Here is a 23548-nt window from a genome sequence, read left to right as displayed (position 1 = left end):
AAATTAAAGTTAAGGGCAGAGTTAATATGTGTGAATTGAGACTATATTCCAGTATCACAAAAAGCAGCACAAGTGTGTAGTTTTATTGTCTGGTATAAAAGGCATGGAACAAAGAAAAACAATAAAAAGTTTAGAATTATTTTCAGGAAAAAAAATACTTCAGTAAGATCTAATGGACAGTGGAGTACTCGGTTCTCCAGAAGATGCCTTGGAAGCCACCCTGCATGAGTCACAGGAAAATATGATTGTAATAAATGCTGTAGAACATCCTACACTTATGTGGAAAGACAGAGTGATCCAGTATCCTTCTAGCAGAACACCTCTTTCCTGTCTTCTGAAAGGCATTAGACCTGTTTTGCTACCTTGCTTACTGTCTTCCAGCAGGATTTCTACAGCTGCCTTGAACAGCTGGAACACTATTCACCAAGGGAAAGAAAGCCAAAATCATTACATGTGTCCAAGAATTTAGTTTTATACCAAATTTTCATTCGGAAAACAACTACACAGATCTACACAAAAGTGTTAATTCACAGGCATCTTACTCATAAGAAGAATTGGTTTTTGTCAGGAGGTATATTTTCCCCTCAAATGAGCAAGTATAATGTTCATGCAAGGCAGTGAGAACTGGCACAGCTGATGCTCAATTTAGCATTTAGCCCAGAGACTACAGAAGAGAAGTGATACTGGACTGGTTTTGGAAGGTAGCTCTGTTTTTCACCTTACTTGTGGGTTTCTTACAGTGTTGCTATATTCACTCTGCTGTTCCCTTGCATATCCAGATAGCCCAGGTTGGCTCACATTGCACTACTTTGTTTCTTTGATTCATTTATTGAATAGTCTCACCACGTCACCCACCTAGCTATTTGCACCACTGATTAATTCATTTCTGGGGTGTAAGTGATGGTTCTGCTGAATTTCTCTGAATTCGACTTGACCAGTCAAGTTCTTAACATTACAGCTGAAAATAGCTGTTTTGATCAGCAACTACAATCTCAACCAATTGCCAAATGCAATTAACTACCTGTTTTATCTTTTCTGCTGTGATCTGTAAATGCACATTTCTCAGGCACAACCACCTCCTGGAAACCACCACTGGGAAGAAATATTTATAAGCTTTTCCATGCAGATTTACTGGAAGGAAATGAAATATTACTACTACTTTTGCTCACCACTGGAGAAGCACAGAAAGAAAGTGGCTTGCATAAGACAGTCTATCAAAACTTATGATAAAATCATGATTCAGATGGTGCATAGGGTGTTGGCCTGAAATATATTCCCTGTCAACTTCAATCCCATCATGAAGCCCATAAAAGATGCAGGATATAAGTGTGCTGTGGGTCAGATACAACTCACAGGCTCATAGTCGGACTACTTTGCCTCTAGTACCCCGTAACGCTCTACTAGAAAGGGGCCCACCAGAAACCTCAGATCCAAGTAATTCACAACACATAAAGAAACTCAAATTAAATTCCCTATAGCTCAGGCTTATCTGCAGTTGCTCTCTGGCAGATATAATTTGAAATGGATATTGCACTTACCCAAGAATATGTTCACACAGGAGCCTGCAATAGTCGCTGTGAGAACTAGTAATTAATAGCAGAATCTTCCCAGCACTCTTCAGTTGTTTCAGCCACTTTTTTACAGACTCGGGACATCTTTGTAAATACTTGTCTGGATGTTTTTTCACTTCTGGGAAATATGTCCCACAGTCTTCTAAAAAATTAAAACATAATTATGTATTATCCAATTCTGCTCACAAACCACTCAATCCACACGACAAATATCCTTTTATGTGCAGACAATACAATTTTAAAAAGGCGAAGTAAAGTTTAACATTTTCCCTGGGTTGTAACGCAATATAAACCAAAAAACCAATCAAACCAAGATGATACACTGTAGCAGAACTAAGTTTGTATGTCTTTTCTCTTTTATTATGGAATTTTCATAGTTATTTTGTTGGATGTTCTTTTGCTCATAAGAGTAAATAATACATAAATTACAGATTATAGTCTTACCCAGCAAATAACTACTTCTTGTTGCTTTTGCTCCATTTTTGGACGCTCAATTTGTGATTTTAAAATGAGTTTAATATTTAGGAAATGGTACAGGCCTGATGTTCGTAAGAACATCTGTTCAATTACATCTGACACTGACGGTTAGCATTGTTGGATCAATAACATCCATTTTAATATTTTTGCATTTTTCACAAGTAGCACTTTATCTATGAAAGGTTGATAAAACAAACTGGCAAAGACTCACAGGTATGTGGAATACGAGGAACAGACGCAAAAAACCCCCCCAATTCCAATTCCAATTCCAGCTTCAATAATGCTTCTTTTGCCGAATATAACAGCAATAGAATTTTGCGAATACACTTGGAATGTACAATTTTAAAAAGTATGCAATAACACTAAGTTGGCAGTAAAAGTTACCTATTCATTAAAGTCACCAATAAATATTTATCTTGCTATAACCCATAGCTGCTTTACCAAGACGTCAAATGAACATTAAACTTACCTTTTTTAATCATTCTTATGACCTAAGATTACATATTTCCTCTGTGCTCAAACCCTCTATAGCCAAAAATGTCAAGCTAGTTAAAGGCCTAAAATGAAATATAATAATTGTAGAGACAGAAGTGATACCAAGTATTTGGCTCTCAGTCTGTGTGTGTTATAGTATAATGAACATCGTCATAGAAGATTACTTTTCTTCCAGCATTTGTTCTATATGCAACTGTCTGTGGTCAACTTTGCTGAATGATTTAATAAATCCCAGACATTACTTAGCCTTCTGGTATGTGAGTAATGCTATTCTCTAGTTTGAAAAAATAAGATTTAAACCACTTGAACTTTAGCTATTTAATGAAAGAGAACATGTATGTTTGAAACAGTAGTATCAAAGAAAGACTGAAAGATGCTGGGTGCTAAACATAACACTATTTCATAAATTACACATTCAGACATCCACAGATGGCAGGAAAAAAAATGTCTCCCAAAAGAAGTTTCGAATTGGCTGTTATCACTACAACTAGACAGGAGGCAAAAATGTCTTATCCTGTACCGTGACTTTACAGATTTCTTCCCAAAACCTACAGAGTCGACTCCTATGTCTAAGGAAAGTCTTTGAAACAAAATCTCCCAGCTCATAACCAGGTCACTATTCCAGTTCTTCATAGTATTTAGGTCCAGGGGAATATCAGCCTGTTCCTGCAGCCATCATTATGAGCCAGCAATGTGCCCTTGTGGCCAAGAAGGCCAACAATATTCTGGGCTGCATTAAAAGGAGTGTGGCCAGCAGATGGAAAGAGGTTATCCTCCCCCACTACTCTGCCCTAATGAGACTGCATTTGGAGTAGTGTCCAGTTTTTTAACCCCCCAGTTTAAGAAGGACAGGGACTGCTTGAGCAAGTCCAGTGGAGAGCTACTAAGGTGATCAGGGGATTGGAGCATCTCCTATATGAGCAAAGGCTGAGAGACCTGGGCTTGTTCAGCCTGGAGAAGAGAAGACTGAGGGGGGACTTCATCAATACCTATAAATATCTAAAGGGTGGGTGTCAGGATGATGGGACTAGGCTCTTTTCAATAATGCCCAATGACAGGACAAGGGGCAATCACAAGCTGGAACACAGGAAGTTCCACCTCAATATGAGAAAGAACTTCTTCCCTGTGAGGGTGCCAGAGCAGTGGCACAGGCTGCCCAGGGAGGCTGTGGAGTCTCCTTCCCTGGAGACATTCAAAACCCGCCTGGATGCGCGTTCCTGTGCCCCCTGCTCCAGGTGTCCCTGCTCAAGCAGGGGGGTTGGATGATCTCCAGAGGTCCCTTCCAACCCCTACCATTCTGTGATTCTATGATTCTGTGATTATGGGATACCATGACATTTGCCTTGGGAGCTACTCAAAACCAATGCTTTTTTTTGATTAAATGAAGCAGATTTAGGAAAGAATATTTCCTATAGTGCTTCCCCCCCCACTTTTCCTGGGGCATGAATATTGTTTGGGATGAGCAATATAGCTTTTAGGAGCAGAAGCTGCATTATTTTTTTCAATATTATCATTAGTGATTATATTTCATATGTTATGCTATGACAATTTTTCTGCACTGTTGTTTTGGGAAATGCAGAACATTACATGAGAATGAAGGCGGACACAACAAAGAAGGCTTGGCATTAGCTCTCACAGGTTAAAACAACTAAAAGGAAGATGGCAAAGTTCATTTATATATACAGTGATCTATCACTCTTTTTACCCTAAGGTAAAAAGATCTGTTTTATATGAACTTTACTGTTGGACACTTCGTTTTTCTTTCCTTATCAAATGCTTCCCACCCTCCATTGACCATTCTTTGACATGCAACTAATTTAAAGACTTTCATTCAAATTTAAAGTAAATTTAATCAACGCTGTCTTCTTTGTCCATACTCTGTGCAGTATTTGCTAAGTGATAAATCTATGACATTTGGCCTTTGAGTTATATTTGCACTGGAAAAGGTCAGCAACTGTAGATTCAACATATGAGCTGAAAGAGAGTCTTATTTTAGTTTTCTATCCAGACCCTGAAGCCCAACTGTTAATTGCAGACAAGCAATGAATCAGTTCTTGACACTGGGATCTGAAGTTTGCCTTTGGGCTCTTTGCCAGATCAGGCAGAGGTACCTCAGAAGAACCCTCATTAAAGCATACTCTACTGTAATTAGGCCAACATGGCCTGGTAAAGTAGAGTTTAACTTAATTCCTAACATACTATTGCATCTGGTGAAGACAGGTTTCATTGAATATATATTCATATGTGTAAAGGAGTTTAACCACCAAATCTTGGAAGATTTTATTGAAATCCAGATAAAATAGAAGCTGAAAACCTTGCTCATTATCCCAGGCCAAGAGCCTGTTTCGAGGAGGACCACAGAGCCACAGGCACCTTGTTGGCAAAAAGAGTTGTGGAAGCTTTAACATGTGATGGAGAAATAGCACCATGTCAAGACTTCATAATCAAATGGAATGATTTGACAGTGAGAAATGAAGCATTTTTTTCCAGGGGCATATATTACCACTATGCCATGTGCTGCACTTTGTTTTTCTAAAGCAGGAAAACCATAAAAAATATTCAGAAAACTCCACTGAGCAAAAAGTCAGTGAGAAATCAGAAAAGAACTAATTTTACCAGAGCCAACAGAGGAAAGAGGAAAGTGAGTTAATGGTAACAAGAATGATTTTAGGCAACTGTTACATAGCTCTGTTCTTGCAAAACAAAGAAGTCATTCTTCAGACAAAACCATTCTTGAGAAATAAGCCTCCATTACCTTCCTGATAATGCTTATAGACTCTCCAGGTTTCGAGATACTCTTAGAATGGAACTATCAGCATGCTTTAGAGAAGCTTTGTTGGTCCACAAATTCACTGTATCAGAATAGGGGACCATGGTCACCACCAGATCTACAACTGACAGTTTGCTATTTGTACACTGCCTGAAATAAAATCTCTACATTTTTATCTCTCTGATTTATGAATATCACTTAACATATGGCTATACAGACATTGAAATGTATTAATGTGTACCCACAAATCAACAAAAGCAAAACAACAACAACAGATGTCCTGACTTTCACCTCCAATGTCACTCTATTATTTTCAGTTATATGCATGTATGCCAAAGCCTACGCTATTAACCTCTGGCTCTTTGGCAATGCAAACATTTTATCAGAATATAAGAAAGCATTTAATAAAAAAAAAAAAGGAAACAAGAACACTGTGACAATCAACATAACAATTAACATATTTACCCCCGGTGACTGTATGAGAAAACTTAATGCCATGATGTGAAGCAGGAAAGCAAATGCCTAAGCATTTTATGCACAACTTTGTAATTATTTACCTGTATGCTGCCATGGAGCAAATACAGTTTTTCAATTTCCATTCTTGTTACTAAACAACTTGGAGTTTATCTGAAATCTCTGAAATACAGCCTGGGATAGCAAATTAGCAACTAGCCTTTGTGTAGGGATTTATAATCATCTTCCAAATACACTTTCAAAAATAATAATTTCCTTTGCAGTCCATTAACTATCCTTTTAGAAAAATATATTTCCTTTTTAAGCAGAAGATAGAAATATAAGCAATTAAAATAAGTCACCTAGAACTGCCACATATTAAAGTCCTGCCAGAGCCTCTTATCAGATCTATGTCCTGTTGTATTTTCAAAGCAATATAATTGCTTTAGCTCCCTAAGTGTTCAGTTTGGGGTTGATTTTTTCTTGTCTCATCTGACATTGCAATTCGATCAAGATGTTCTTTGCATTGTCTTGCCTTACAGTTTACTCGCTTGTAATACAGCTGTGATAGCAAGTGTGATGGGAATTAGGTATAGCTGGAAATGTGGATCCCCCAGATCAAACTCAGAAAGAGCCTGTACAATGCTTGCCATGACTGGCAGAAGTACTCCAGCACAGACAATAATCCAGTCTTTAATCCAACCACCTTCCTCTACTACAGTTGCAAAATTACTTTATTGAAGTATGCAGTTTGATGTTCTAACATAATACCTCTATTTGGGGAAAAAATAATTGTGGCTTTCTCTTGTGTTATTTATTACACCACTTCTCTTTGGCAGGGTCAGTTTACACCCCACTGGCTCTGGACTCCTTTGGACTCAATGTCTGTAAATCCGCACTGCCACGACACTGCAGTTTTTATCCCTTAACTGTTATTTGGATTATAAAAAAAAGCAAATGTTCAAGAGGCATGTTTCTGTCAAGGTTTCAGTCCAGAACTAAAACACAGGAACACAGTGTATTTTTCAGTATTGTCATTCCTTCTAAGGGGCACCTACTTGATTGAATTAAAAATAATTTATCCGCTATTTATACAATTTAGCTAAGCAGAGAGGTATGAGGCTAAAAAAATCCCTAGAATTCAGCCAAGAAAAATAAACTTTCAGCTGCCAATTTGTAGCTTGTATTTAGTGGCTTTAATAACTAAACATCTCTTACAATGGAAGTAGTATTTGGGAATGTGACTTTTCTCTCTTAAATTCAAAGGCAATTTGATAGCTTAGCTATCAATACTCATAGCCAGATTCTCTGCAGCTCTGAAGCAAGTAAGACCTTACATCTTCCCTAATTTTTGTCTCAATGCAGGCTTCTAGGTAACGGTTATTAATTTGATAAACAGAGTAGAGCTGAAATAAAGTGTTTCTATCAATGATGACGCAGACAACTATATCCATCGTACGTTGCTTTCCATTGTGGTCTTACAGCACTTCAGGTTTCTAGAGTGAACAGAGAGACCCTTCCTTGACCATTGTTGGCTGCTTCTCTCGTCTAAATAAACATATCCAACAACTAACATGAGCATTCAATGGAAACACGAGAAAAATACCTTCATTACAAAAGATTTTGCAAAAGAACTTACATTTCATCTACTGAAAGCAAGTAGAGGAGAAAGGGGGTGATGGTTAAAATGAAATTAGACAAGTCATACTTCATTTCCTTTCATTTAAGCTCAACTGTGTATTCTAGTAGGAGCAGCAGAAGCAAAATGAGAGACAGAGGGAAGGAAATGTTAACATAAAGCAAGATAAGAAAGCCGAGTGAAGCATGAAGAAGGGATGACTGGGCAAAATATGGTTACATTCTGGAGGCCTGGGTTCAGGCAGATATCGGGAACAGGGAGCAGCAGGAAGTGATAAATCATCCCTCTCCTTCCCCCAGAAGATAAAGCTGTTTAAAAACAGAATAAAAGGATGAGAGTCCCAGAAGATAGGAAGTTAGGAAGAGGCAAATGTCATAAGAGCAAAAAAGAAGTGTGACAGATGTAAAATATTCTGTATTTTTATGTTCTCTGTGGTTGTCTCAATTCCTTACCTAAGACTGTGCAGTCTCTTAACAGACCAAAGTGTTAAGGATCCTGGTCCAGCTTAGGCAGGAAGAATACACACAAAATACACAGAATCATATAGGTTGGAAAAGACCTTTAAGATCACCAAGTCCAACCGTAAACTTAACACTGCCAGTTCACCATTAAACATTGTCCCTAAGCACTGCATCTACCCATCTTTGAAATACTTCCAGGGATGGTGACTCCACCACTTCCCTGGGCAGCCTGTTCCAGTGCTTTACAACTGTTTCAATGAAGAAATTTTTCCTAATATCCAATCTAAACCTCCCCTGGTGCAACTTGAGGCCGTTTCCTCTCGTCCTATTGCTTGTTACTAGGGAGAAGAGACTGACCCCCACCTTGCTACAACCTCCTTTCAGGTAGTTGTAGAGAGCGATAAGGTCTCCCCTCAGCCTCCTCTTCTCCAGGCTAAACAGCCCCAGCTCCCTCAGCCACTCCTCATAAGACTTGTGCTCTAGACCCTTCACCAGCTTCGTTGCCCTTCTCTGGACACACTCCAGCACCTCAACGTCCTTCTTGTAGTGAGGGGCCCAAAACTGAACACAGTATTGGAGGTGTGGCCTCACAGCGTTGAGACAACGTCCACAGGCTTTCCCTCATCTACTAAGCTTGTCACCCTGTCATAGAAGGAGATCAGGTTAGTTAAGCAGGACCTGCTTTTCCTAAACCTATGCTGGCTGGGCCTGATCACTTGGTTATCCTGTACATGCTGTGTGATGGCACTCAAGATGAATCACTCCATAACCTCCCCCAGCACCAAGGTCAGACCGACAGGCCTGTAGCTCTCCGGATCCTCCTTCTGGCCCTTCTTGTAGATGGGCGTCACATTTGTTAATCTCACCTCAGAAACACGAGGGTGGGAGGGAGTGTGGTGTTTCCTGACTTGTTATATCGGACCAGAATAAACAACAGCTGCTCTTAGTTTCTTTAGAAGAATTTCTAGTTGTTCACTCTTCTTTCAGTTTAAGACCTATCTTTAGCAATATACTAGCTATTTACACCTCTTCATTAACTGGAAGCAGACATGAAAAGAGGACACCGAGTTTGGAGACAATGGAGGTGTTAGTATTATGGTACAAAATCTTTCATTCTCACATGAGAAAAAGAGAGAAGAGAAAAAAACAGGGTAGGGGTGGGTTGGCTGGTGCAGACCGGGAATTCAGAATGACACCTCAGCGCGTCGCTGCCCATCATGAGGCTGAACTTGGCAGTATGATGAACCTCTGCTTGTCAAAGCTAATAATTAGTTTGTGTACCCAGATATATGAGTGGCTGCCTACCAAGCAGAATCTCTTTCAAACTACTCTTGGACGTGCAAGTGGAACAGAACAGGAAAGAAAAGGGAAAAAAATACAGAAAGCAGAGGAAAGAGAGGAGCTAGGTAATACAAAAAGAAATGAAAAATAGGCCATTACTTAGAAAAAATTGTATTCTATTAATAATTCATAGCTGTAGATAACAAACATGTATCGGTATGTCAAAACAAATTAAAGAGAAAACTTTTTCTCCTACATTCTCAGAAAAGTGAAGATTTTTATGATTGCAAATTAAACACTTTGCATTTGGCACTGCATTTTTGAGCAAATCACATATTACTAATGAACATACAGGATCATCTGATCCTCCATTTGCCTCTTTTGCCTGTGCATCTGTTAAAGAAAACGTTTACAGCTCATGTAACATTAACCTTTGCAATATTTTTATTAACATCCAGCTCTGGTCAGGCAGAAATAGATCTTATTTTCAAAAATAATAAACTATTTTCCAGTGGTGACAACTCTGTGTTCACCTTGATTAATTTCAAAGGGTGACTATAAGGTAAGGATCTGTGGTGGGCTAGGGAAAACATGACTACTTGGATTAATAGTGACTGCAGGGCTATATAAATCTATAACTATTTAATATACTGAATGAAACACTTCAGCAGAACACACACAAAACATCACCTCTGCAAATATTTCATGGGTCACTTCCTCTTCTACTAGTTTTCTACTCCTGTGGCCTATGAGAAGCTTACTGCAAAAATTAAAATGCTTTGGTTGCTAAAGATAGGTCTCAAACTGAAAGGAGACTGAATGACTAGAAATTCTTCTAAGAAAGGCAAGAGCAGCTGTTGTTTCTTCTGGCCTGATATAACCACGCTCCCTCCCACCATCACGTTTCCAAGGTGAGATTCCTGTGCACAAAGCTGTCAGGAACAGCACAGGACCTTTAGCTATATTTAAATGGAAGTAAAAATGTAAAAATTAGAGGCTATTACTGCTCTGCTATCTCTTAGCTGAACATTACCCCTCTACACTGCTATTTGCATTTCACAGTGGACCGAAGTCCTATGATGGCCAGCCCAGAACCTCAAGCCTGCAGGTTTCAGGGCTGGCCCTGACCAAAGTCAGCTTCAGGGTTCAACACACGTTAAAAGAAGTCATGAGAAGCACATGGTACGTGGCAAAGTTTGCAGCCTGACTTCATGAAGACATGACATTCATTAGAAAGGTGTCTAGATGTAGGTAGTTTGAGTGACCTTCCATAGTTTTGTATACACAAAACTTGGAAATGGCATTGCTTGCTTTCCTTGTCTTTTCTTTTCCTTTTCCTTCTCGTTTTATGTTAATATTTATATCAACATAGCAATGTTTCCACAGTACTCTACAAAGCAGGAAGGATGTACTTTGGAGGTAGGACAGGATCTGTTGCTACAATTTAGAGGAAATTATTTCTTTCTCAAAATAATTCACTTCCTTGTTTTACACTACCATGCTAATTGCAGTGTAACAGACCAGATTTATCAAACTGATTGACATCTATTAATTTGTGATGACACTCTTGCAACCCATGGGCTAAGCACTAAACCCATGCAGAGGTAACTACCATTTGTTGGACAAACACATTCAGTTAAATCAGTCTGATTCTCCAAAACTTCATAATCCCTACTGCAATGTGTGAACATCTAAAGTGAATATTCGGCAGGTGGCAAACTCTGTTTTATTCCATGGTCAAGAATGTCTTCTGACAGGATTCATGCAACATGCTTACCTATGCTCAGAAGTAATGGACAGAAAGGTGATATAGTGATTACTCAAAGCCACAACCCCCCCATTTTTCCATCCTGTTAAGGATTTACATGGATCATTTGTCATATAAGTATTTTCACGGTGTTAATATTTCTAGGGAGACAACCTATCAGTGGGAAATTATAAATATTCTGGAAATCTCCATCTTCTCTTAGATTGCTGAAGCTACTGATCCGTATATATTAATCTGCCCTACAGGCTTGCTCTTTGCCATAGAAGTATATTTGAGATTATTCTTCTATATACTTTATAACTATGTGCACAGAACACCTTCTTTTACCAGCAAACTTTGCATACTTAAATGCCTATTACACTCTACCTGGGATCAACTCACACACCTTTAAAATACGTCCCCTGATAAACACATCATAAAAAAGCCTGCAAAACAATTCAGGACAGAAAGAGGAAATCGTTTTGTTCAAATGAATACAGCTAAGAAGGTGGGAAATGGGATCTGTTCAGGATGTTGCTGTAGTCTAAAAGAAATGCTGGCACCTAATTTGACAAGAAGCCAAATATTAGAGTACATTTTTATTTATGCATCTGATGAAGCTTACTTGAGTCCATTGGCTTGCATGAAACATGCTGTTATATTTGGTGTGGAAATGAAATGCTTAATGAAGAAATAAAATACAGTCCACAGATACTTTATAATGACTACAGGTTGCTGGTAAACAAACTAATAGTCCTACTCATCTGTACTGCTCCACCAAGAAGACATTACAGGAAATCTCCTTTTCTGTAGATCTCAAGATTAAAATAGCTCTGTGGAGGAACTGAAACTCTTTCTGAAGCTTTGAATGCACCAGCTAGTTTGAAGCACCTGGTGCAGTAAAAATCCAGTTAAAGTTCTCAGAAATAATATTTTTACTGGAGGCAGTAGCATCATATACCTTTTATATATGCACACGTACATACTAACACCCCCCTCCCCCCAAAATATATTTATGTATTCACATTGTAAAGAAAAACATATTTTTTTCTTAAAACAATAAATAGTCGTCTTCTGCCTCCCAAGGAATGGCACACTGACAATAACAAATGGTGTTAATTCCAGTCTCTGGGTCTACAGCTGCAAACTCTCCAAACGGGTACAGATGGACCAAGAGATGTATGTAGACTCCAGTTTTGCTTGCTACTTAACGTTCCAGTACAGATGACACATCCACAATTCAACAACAACTTGATGGGCGACAGGAAACTGCAAGAAACGAGCACCACAAGGATGGGGTAGGGGGAAGAGCTATGTGTAAAAAGAGGCATTTTAAACTGTATCAGAAAAACATATCAGAAAATAAAAGACCATACAGACGAGTGTGACAATAAGGGAGATTTTTAACAGACTATTCACCTTTCATCTTTATGATTAACCTATGTATCCAGAAAATTCAAGTTGTGAGTCATGTGTGCTTTCTGTGATCTCATAATTTTTCTAACTTAACTACTTCTTTCTACTTAACTACTTTTGCTGCTATAGGTGATGTACCACCTTCTGTTAAGCCTATCACCATATTTTATTACATACAATCAAAGTCTTACTCTTCTTGCCTGGGATCTCACGCTAGCTACCCTGATAATACAGCTCTCAAATCACATACATACAAAGTACTTCTCATGGTTCTGGCCCACAGAGCTTTATCAATCAGTTCCTGGATGAGACTGCAGAAGTGTATTTCCAGTCCCCACGTATTAAAGAAATATTAACTGGAAGACGTACCAAGAAAGACCATCAGGATAAGACCCAAAGAGCTTAAACGATGAGAAGAGGGTCAGGTTATATTTAGACAAGGCAGCAAGACATAGTGTAAAGTTATTAATTTATCCCTCAGAGGCCAGCGCAGCCGGAGGGAACAAACCCTACCTTTATGCATATTTGTTTGCCACGGAAATAGTTTGGCCGCACGGGAGCCACATCCCTGCCTGGCCGCCCGCTCCCCCGGTGCCGCGTGCGGGTGGTGCCACCTAGCGAGCCGGGGGGGGCCCCCCTCCCCGGGAGCCCCGGGAACCCCGGCGGGCACCGCGGGGGAGGGTGCCCTCGGGTGGGGAGCCGCACCGCCACCCCGCAGCACCCCAGCCCCTCTCGGATCAAGAACCATCAAAACACGGGTGTCGGGAGGATAAACCTCTGCTGTTTCCCGGGTTGTTTTTTTTTTTTTTACTGGTATTTTTTTCTTTTTCCCTATTTATTGGTCTCCGTGAAGGCAGGAGGGCCTTGGGAAATCCCCTACAATGTTTAGATAAAACTTCTAAAAGAGAGAACTGAACTAAAACAAGCAGTTCCACAGAAATGGCCCCAAATGGCAATGATCCGCAAACAGCAACCATCAGAGGTCAGGGTGTGGGGGAAGGCTTAATCGAAAAGACTGGGTGATTTGGCAGTGTAAAGATATCTCTGAGAGAGAAATAATAACGGTCTTCAAACATGTAGAAAAATCCTGCTTGGGGGAAAAAAAAGAGAACGGAATAATCTATCCCCTGAGACCAAGGTCAATGAGTCAAGAAGCAGTCAGCTTGCCCTTCTGCAGGTCTAGATTAGAAATGATACGAAATCTTCTAATTTTAAGGGTATTGACACGCTGGAGAAGCTGCCTAGGAGGTTGTACGATTTTCATAAGTGCAAGTCTTTAAAAACAGGCTGGACAATTATCCGTTAGGGAGGGAACACCTAACCTGTCCTTTTGGTAGTGGTGGGGTAAGTGCAAGGTATCTTCTATAGTTTCTTAAAGTACTATGATTACATACTACAGACAAATTGCCATCCCCATCCCCACCCATTGCTTTATTTATCCACCTCACCTATAGATAATGATGCCTATGATCATGTCAGAAACAAAATTTGCTTGCAGGCAGCAAAAGGAATGAATTAATCAAGGAACGGCTGCACAGCTTTTGTCTTCTTGCTATTAATAACACAGTTTTCACCAATCTGAACAAATACACAAAGCAGAGTTCCCCATTGACAACTTCGTCACAACAAGAGAGAGAGACAGACTGCTGACTTCGTGCTACTTTCACTGCAGACCATCCCTCTCCCGTTTGTACCAGCGAACTTGCCATAGGAAGGCGGAGAGAGGAACATTCAATTTCTAACACCATTCTTTTCAGCACAAAGACCTGTTTACTCTTATTATAGCTTGACAACAAAGAAAGCTGCTTTCTGGGAATTTAACAAGATGTACATCTCCATTCAAAATGTTTTAAAAATTGCAAAACTAAATTAAACTAATTTTGTGCAAGGCCTGCGTGTTGAGTTCATCACTCTCTTAAGCAGAATGGAAAAGAAGAAACAACTTCAAATTATACCTAAAGTGCTGTTGGAAAGGTCCTTGCTGGTCAGTCTGTCTAGAAGGCGTTTAGAGCCCAGGAAAATGTGTATTTAAAAGTTATGAAAAAAATTAAATAATCCAAATGCTCTATTTGTGATTCTCCATTATTTTATCTCCTGGTTTGAATGTTCATCTGTTTTAACATTATCCAAACAAGGGCAAACAGATGAAAAGTAAACTTGTAAATATCACTTAATAGGTCTCAAATGAATGGTGGCTAGCCCAGATTAATTCCAGGAGTGAGCTTCAGGAGGAAAAAGGGTTTCTGTAAGCAGAATTGGCCAGAAACAATTATTTTTTAGCTCATGAATTTCCCTGGGATTCCAGATTTTCCTCTGCCCTGCATCAGGGTTAAAGAGAAGCCCTTAAAAAAAAGGAATAAGGGAGAAACACACACACGCACATGGCCTGGCAGTCGCTTACTGCGCACAAGTCCATTTTGCAAGCCAGGCAGAAGTACTGTCTCTGCCTTGTTGGAACACAGTTCCAGTCGACTGAATCCTGGTGCTGACGTGATTTTGTTTTTGTGCTTTAATCTCACTTATCTGACCCTCTCCACTTCATATAGCAACAGGGACTCAAGCTTTACAATACCTCTGTGCATGTGGGTATCCTAATCATCAAACTTGGAATTACTCTCTGGCTCTGTATTTCAAGCTCATCCTTTGGAAATCTCAGTCAGTTAGTCCAAAATTATAACCTAAATCTAGCAGAAAAGGAATGATGTGAACACAGGCCCTCTTACATGCCACATAAATGTCTGACTAAGGATACCTGCTATGCTTGATCTCTCCTTTTTTCTCATTCTGATCAGAAATCAATTGACTGTTAATGCAAAGACTGTGTACTCTCACAGCCAGTTCTACTGACATTTTCTTTTAAGAAATATCTCAACATTTTGTCAGATTTTGTTTCTGTGAAGGAGTTGCAGAGATACTAGCATGGGCAATTCAAGTTGATAGCAAGCTAGCATACAAACTTGAAGAAACTGGCACGTTAAAGCAGTACATTTAAAATTAGGACAGTGAAGTCCAAACTTTTTTGAAGATGTATTTGGATACACGTGTTCTCTGGTGTTATCTAGCTTTAAAAGAGACCTCTTGCAGCAAGTGGATGGTAACATACTCTGGGTGGATCATCTGTATTTGGACAGACCACTTTGCCATTTCAGGTCATCTACAGACTCTATCAAGTGAGAACTCTTGGCTTTCTGAAGCCATTTTTGTATGGATGTCTGCAGCTACTAGCAGGAAACTGGAAATTTAAGGCAATGTATATATCTGTTGAAAATATTTATGTGAATACAGAGCATCTCTTACAGCACTCTTGAAATGCTGTTGCTGTTTCTGTTGATGTAAACGTTACAGGGCTCAATCTCTCAGGTGTACTGAAGTCATACAATATCTTTTTGTTGATCATAATATTTGAAAAAATGTTTCTTTATTCCTATGTAACTAATCTGCTTGTGGTTCATCAACTGCAACAGTATAGAATACATCCATTTTACTGTTGGAAATGTTTCTCCTCCTTGCTAGCCAACAATCCACCAAAAACCCCAATTACAAAGGATGTGGACTAAGGTACATGCTTTGAAAATACCTATATTAATTGCAGAGCTATAAAACCAGTGAGAAATGCATGGTGTCCCCAGATCAGCAAGCAACAACTGGTTGATCTCAGGACTCGCTCCTCTGCATGGTGACAGCACCATAAAGCTCAGGGCTCATTTCAGCCTTGTCTTGCGCTGATGAGAAGGAGCCTCTGCCTTTTTCGCATCCTCAGGCAGCAGCCAGGAACCATGCCAATATTACAGTGCCCCAAGCTGCAGGGACAACAGCAGGGGGCAGGGGACATGACTGAGCCCCTGCCCTGCTGTGCAGTGGCTGGCAGCCTGGAAGGGAGCAGCTGTGAACCCACACAACTCACTACAGCAGTGGGCACTCCTGTGAATCCTCCTGCTGTTCTCCAGGGTGGGTGGGTGGGCTGTGGCGCAGGAGGATTTCTGTGGACTTCCAATTCACCACCAACAGCCCTGCTCCAATTCTCTTCCCCTCCCGCTACACCCTCAATTAAACACTTCTTTGATGAGTAAAAGCAGAAGGCAAGAGACCGGTTACCACTCGATCCCTCACTAGGCTGCAAGGAAGAAAGTCTTACCATTCAAATCCCACTGAGGTGAGGCTTAGCCAAACAGGGAGGAGTATTTATGAAAGTAAAGATCGCATGAACAATTTGTATTTATAAGTAAGTATGGTACATTTAAGATGTTTGCATAGACAGCTTCCACAGAGCAACAAAACTCTTCACTGAATTTATGAAGAAACCAGATGCCGCACAAACAGCCCTTTTGTTTTCCAGACTGCAGGACTGGTTATTAAGTCCCAAGAAAACAGACATGTAAGGAGTCCTGCTTCAGCTTTAGACTTGAAATTACCGTTCATGCCAAAGGCAATGACATATACAGCATGCTTGCACGTAGCTCTATGCATTCTGCAATAACATTTTAATCCTCGTTCACTTATTTTTTGGACTGACATCTGAACAATAATGTCAGATTCTTGTGTTAATATCGTGTTATCGTGTATGTTATATGGGCTTTCTTTTACTACCTCCTTTCTACTAGAAGATATGAACTGAGTAAGGAAAAATGTATCTATAATTAATGCTGGTCTCAGACTATTTATAGTGACAGAGGACACAAAGTAGAGCTCTCTAATTTTATCATTAAAACACTCCTTTCAGGATCAATCTTAAATTATATTAGCAATAGTAGCTGTGTCACAATTGCTTTTTAAAAGGAATTTTCCTGCTGTATAAGGACTCAAGACAAGCAAAAAGAAACAGGAGTAGAAATAAGATTTTCTTTGCCTTTCTACATGGAAATTGTAAGACATCAGAAACCATCTGAATATCAAAGACATAACTCTCTCTGATAATACTATACCAGATACAGTTATATGCAGATTGTTAAGGAATTTGCCCGTATCTGTATTCATTGGTAAAGGATGCTGTAAAACAAAATCTCTATGCGCACATATTACATATGTGAGTGGAAGATGTATTTGTACAGAGAGATAAATATACTTCTATGGAAAATCCCATTTTAACATTATAATTACAGATTTATGGGCTAGTGGATAGAATAAATCAGTAACTGTACTTAAAGAGATAATAAATTTTCAGGTCTGGGTATACAAAAAGACTTTAAGAATCTTTGAATTTAAGGAATCATAAAGACTTTAAGGATTACAAAGGCTCTTATGCGCTCATATAATTGTTAGATATTTGGATTACTTATGGCTTTTCCACACGTAAAATTTCTAAAAAATCTGTTGTTACCACTAAGGGAAAAAGGAATCAAAACCAATGCAGGACAAACTTGGAGGCAAAAATATATTTAGTTGCAAACAGAGATAATTTTCACATAGGAGTTCAGCTGCAGGGAACTCCAAGTCTCTGTAGGCAACAAAGAGCTAATGCAATGGACGGCACGGAAGCACACCTGTGTAAGAACATATGAAATCTATTCAAGACCATCCTGCCATAAGATGGTACCAGTAGATAAGATAAGCATTTGGGAATGCCATAAATACATTAGAAAACCAAAAAGAGTAACTAGATGACCTTTAAAGGTCCTGTCCAACTCAAACTGTTCTGATTCTATAATTCTATGAAATTGCTCAGTGCGTCAGTAGTACAAATTACCCAACTGCCAAAGCAGCATGTATAAGTTGCAATCATAGTATTCATGTGATAATATGTAATCTTTGATATTATTGCTTATAGAAATATATTTATTGTGACATGTGGGCATACACTTGCACATTCTCTTATAATGAAAGAGTATACAAAAATACATAAAATTGTCTTTGGATTTCTCGTTACCTTCATACTCTTCCCATAGTTAGACAGCCAAAGTCTCTGTGACAGTAAAATGTGATGCTGTTTTTCTCTGAAAATTCAGAACTTTTGGCCTACGGTTTATGTCAGTATCCTGGGATAAGCCAGGGAATCTAATTTAATGCCGTTAGTGTTTATTCCCTTCACTCGTGCCATACAAGAAATAAAGTCTAATAAGTCCAACTGGTTTTGCCAGTTAATTGTTTTCTGTATTAACATAATCAAATATAAGGTGTCAAAGTGAGGATGGACACACAACGCCTGCATCCAGCTGTTACAACTTAAACCTGCCTTTTGCAGAAATTCAAACTGTGGTAATACAATTTTACTGCTGGCTAGGATGGCTAAGCGTACAATAAAAACTATATGAGAAAGTAAAACAGAGGAACTTATAAAACAGCAATTACAAGATAGTGAAGTGGAAAAATACACAGTAGTCTAGAAGAGTGAAATATATCCTCCTCAGTGAGAACAACTGAAATCCATCCAAGAATAGCCTGCTGTGGACAGATTTGGTGCAGGCAGGACTGGAACAGAGCCGATATTTGGGTAAGCTGCAATATGACTGGAAAAAATAGTCAATTTTGAGATGCCTTGATGTGGTAGCTATTCAGGTGCCAAAGATGAATGCCCAGCATGTGATTATAGTATGACTGATTGCTGTCCATGAAATCAGTACGGTGGCTGCATTTATAGACTAGCATCATTAACTTACAGAAATGCATTGTTAGCAAGTATGAAGACAGCATCACATGCTGTGTTATGAATGGAAAAAATATAGAAAGGTTATAATACAAATTTTCTTTAACTTCATGCACTTGCATGATTGGCTCACCATGATCATTGTGGTAATAGAAGTCTTGGTTTATCCTGGATCTATGGTTGCATTCTTGCATAAATATTTTTGCCCAAAGAGTGGGAGTGCTATATAGAAACAACAGGTATCATACCACAGGCTGTTTAAACAACTCCTGATTCTTTCTAGCTTTACACACTTTGATATATGTGCAGCTGTTAGTACTTGACCATAGCTGACTGTGTACTACTAAGAGATATTTTACAGATTGATAGAAGCATGCCTCTTAAGGATTTGTTCATATTCCCAAGACAGAATTCACACTGACTTCAATGGGATAAGGGTCTTCAAGGATTTTATCCTCCTAAATATGATAAAAGACTTAGCATCAGTTACTGAAATTTTATACACTCAAAACACAAACTGATCTGCCTCCTACTCCTGCTCTCATTTTAATTTCTGTGTTGCAGATGATTGCAAGTGATCAAACAAGCAAATCTAAGCAGTTGCCATCTGGCAGCTGTGAACTTGTACCTACACACCTGCTTCGTTTTCTCCCTCGTTTAGGCTAACGTTTTATTTCACCGTGAGGACAGGTTTAATATACAAACATACAATCAGTCACTCCATCTCACCTGGCAGGCTGTTAACTTTTTATGCCATTTGCAAGCCCAGGAACACGCCCCATGTAAAATGCCAATCTAATAACACCTTTCACAGTGCTCATCTGGGAAGTTTAAACTCTTCCTTTCCAGCTTCTTTAAAATGCCATTTACGTAAGCCAAACAAAACGGATATAGAGATGATTGCAGGAGTCCACGACTGGGAAAAGTACTCTTGCTTATTAAGTGCAGAGAACTAAACCAAACACGTGACGTTATTTCCCCACAGTGCAGTAAGAAGCTTGTCTGAGTGACTTACAATCTTAGGCACACAAGAAACATTTCAGTTGTTACACAAAAAGTTCTCTACACAATATGTGTCTCATAGATTAGTCAATCTTATATGAGTTGTAAGCACGTATTCAAATTCTAATGTAGCAGAACTACAGCGTTCCAAATAAAAAAAAACCCAAAACAACAACAACAAAAAAAACCAGAAAACTGTCTTACTCAAAGTTTTCTACTATGTTAAGGCAGAGGTTTTTTTTTCCCCAAACACTGCCATAATATGAAATATCAAGTTCTTGTGTAGTTGGTGAGAACTGAAGGACCATAGCATGTCTTACACTGATCAATTGAAGCAAAAGTTCGATTTTGCAGAAACTGTTCAAGCACAAGAGAAATTTCAATATGGTTGTTCACCAAGAATGCTTTTAGTAAGGACACCTTTCTGATCTCAGTGAGAGGGCAATTAATGTATGTAATAATCCACTAAAATAGATACAAGAGAAATATTTCCGATACTTGCGAGAGAGCTTGTAATATCTCAGTCATTACCTTTAACTTGCCCTTCCCAGGCATCAGTGAACCTCCTGCTTTTTCAAGTATTTTCTATCACCTCCATTGTATCCAAACGACCTGTTCATGATGGCCTGGAACTGATCCTTCAAGGTGTAAAAGGGATTTGTAATAACAGTTTCACTGGGAGTAGGATTAAATCCTTGAAATACCTCATGTCAGATGGATAAAGTTGCCTTCTCTCCACAATTTGGTATTCTTAAATATAATTCCAGTTCAGTGTCAAGGATAATTTATGTTCCCAAAATAGGTTTTCTGGAAATATTCTGGGAACAATTTAAATTAGAAGCATGATTACATGCCATTTTTTTTCTAGATTGACAGATACAAATAGTTTTACATTATAAACAAAAACCAAAAAGCAAAAACAAGCTATGTTTCTACATGAAGGTTCCAAAATGAGACTGACAAAATTATTTTTCTAATTCCGTAAGCATAAAACTTGGGAATACAATGAAATAGGATAATAAAATGGAAGGATTATTTATAAGGAAGATGGCATTCAGAGCCACATGGGAAGATATGTGCTCTTCATATTCACTGCAATGACACCCAAGCGTCTCTATGAAAACACCGACTGAACGGAACCTTATTTCAAAATAAGATTTTAGTATAGTAAGTTTTAATAAGAAAGTTTAAAAATAATTTTACAGATCTTATAAGGAAAAGATTTCCTCATTAATATGATGCAATTAAATTATAAGCCTGAATTCAAACATCACCAAGCACTGGCTCTGCTGAAACACCAGAGGGAGCAAGTTTCACAGAGACGTGAACGCTTTTATTAAGAGTCTCCCAGGTACTGGCAGCTTCATCATTTAGTAGGATGCAAAAGAATTTAGTCAGATTACCTGGAAGGGCTGGGGATATGCCAGTGAAGCAAAGCCTTTCAACTTGTGAGGAAATGTGTAACAAGGAGCCATAAAACAGCAGAAAAAGTGAGGACATGCTTCATTTGGACAGCTGCAGGTTTTTACACACAAAGATTAAAAATATTCTGTTACTGACGATGGGATAAAACACTAACAGCCTTGCAGTCTTCATCTAATAAAGACTATTTTGGTACAGACAGACTTTTAAAAATTGACCTACGCTTCTCCTTCACAGCCCAAAATCACAGACACAATTGTGAGTCATGCCTCCTCTAAAAGAAGATTAAAAAAAAAGCCATAGAACTGATCAAAGGTAAACCCACCTATGCAATGAACTGCATTACTTGAAAAATCTCCCACTCTCTTCTGCTCCGTTTGGGACTAAACCCAGGGAAGGCTCAAAAGAAAAAAGCCCCCCAAATCAGTTGTCTTTCTGATGATCCAGGTCTAAAAAACCTAGACCTACATCAGAAGTGATCTTGCTACTGAGTCCTTACTGGGAACTGAAACTGTTCAGCTGCTCTTAAGGACTGACACAGTGAAAATGTATGCCTGCAGCTTTAATACTGTTTAAAATTTAGCAATGATAAAAAAACCTTCTATGTTATTATACTGGCCCCTGATTTGGCCAGAAGATATAGCTACCCACTACATGGTGAGGTCTCAAGAGATTCTCATCACGACTGCTGTCCTATTGCTGGTGGTGTCCTGCTCCAGAGTGACCTCTGAAGTCAGGAGTAGTCTTTCCATTACCATTACTGCAACTTCTCCTCATGGAGAACTTTTCAACTTTCTTAATTGTTCAGACTACTGATGATCATCTGTTTTAGTTTAAAATACAACTTTTTCATTCTAATTCTCCTGAAATTTGATACAGATTCTAACCTGCAAGCCCTCTTTGCCAAACCATAATAGTTTAAAAAAGCTGGTGTACCGGGACAAAAACTAATTTATAGGCATTGAGTAACAGGTCTATATGTAATGCAGAAAACAATCTTTGTTTGCTGGGACTGGGTGGCCAAGAGTTCTTTGCTTGAGTTTGTAGTATCCACAGGGGGGAGATGTAATTGTTGCTATATAGAAAAGATTACTCATCAGCTTAATTAATTGTGTCATCTACATGCATGTCATCTACATTAAAGCTCGATAATATTTTACATAACCTCTCATGTCTTCTAGCAGCATTTCCCCTAGAAATCCAGACACACGGTGAAAATCTTTCAGATGTGTCCACACAGTTCAGATAAAGAAATGCTGCCCTGGCAGCAGATCACAAGGAAACAGGGTGCATCCATAACAGTGCTGATACTATGGCTGCAGTGTGAGATGAACAATGTTCATCAGGAACTAACTTGCTTTTTTAGGAAACAATCTCCATCTTTGAAGGCAATCCACTTCCGGGATAACATTGAAACGCTGCCTCCATCAAGTACTGTTCTCACAAGGGTTTTGAGTATAATGTACGCATTATTACTATCAAAGATATTTCTGTTCTTTACAGGTTAAGCACATTTAATTTGCTGTTTGAGAGTAGAATCATTCTACCTAAACAAATCAGGTTCCTCACATAAAACACACAAAGCTTTTTTGTACCTAAATCTCATGTGGATTAATTAAGGCTGAGAGGCCTCAGAGGGAAAGGCCTCTGGGAGGCTGAAGACTAAAGAGTACATTATGGTTTTTGTTGCTGCTGGTTTTATACAGAAGAAATATTGTGTACTCCTTTCTACCAATTCATCTGCAGTCATTAAATTAAAAATGTAATACATTGCAATTTCTACCTTTAGGACTTGATTTTGCTAGAGAAAATAAAACCAGCAGAACTCTTAAAATGCTCCCCAGAACTTTCTACTTTGCAGATGTTATAATCTAAAAAACCACAGTAGAGACCTCCAAAGACATAGCCCTGCACCTGTTAAGAGTTTCACCAGAGCAGCATCAACTAAACAACTTTAACTGCCTGTCCAAACTTACACCTCTAAAGGATAAGGGCCAAAACTGCTTTTTTAGAAGAGAAGAGATGTATGTGAGTATTTTTATGTATTTTTAACAATGCTCAATCACCAACACACATCAAGTCCAATACATGCTAAATTCTCACCTAAAACCAGGCTTGAAGTAATATATAATTTCAAGCAATCAAATGCCATCTAATAATGTAGGGTATTGAAATTATATGCTTCAGAAGCTAAATAACATATTGCAAGAACCCAAATGTTTCACAAAGTGCAG

General features: G+C 38.8%; 1 protein-coding gene across 1 annotated transcript in view; it reads right to left on the bottom strand.

The window, feature by feature from the left end:
• Window positions 1–23548, bottom strand: part of NT5DC1 (5'-nucleotidase domain containing 1) — a 150927-nt gene that overhangs the window by 48635 nt on the left and 78744 nt on the right. The window contains exon 7 of the mRNA XM_075087481.1: window positions 1539–1713. Coding sequence (XP_074943582.1) covers window positions 1539–1713 — 175 coding nt within the window. The remainder of the gene's footprint in view (window positions 1–1538; window positions 1714–23548) is intronic.

Source organism: Phalacrocorax aristotelis, chromosome 3 (assembly GCF_949628215.1).
Source record: "Phalacrocorax aristotelis chromosome 3, bGulAri2.1, whole genome shotgun sequence".
In the NCBI taxonomy this organism is placed as follows: Eukaryota; Metazoa; Chordata; class Aves; order Suliformes; family Phalacrocoracidae; genus Phalacrocorax; species Phalacrocorax aristotelis.
This window is presented reverse-complemented; position numbering and strand designations above follow the sequence as displayed.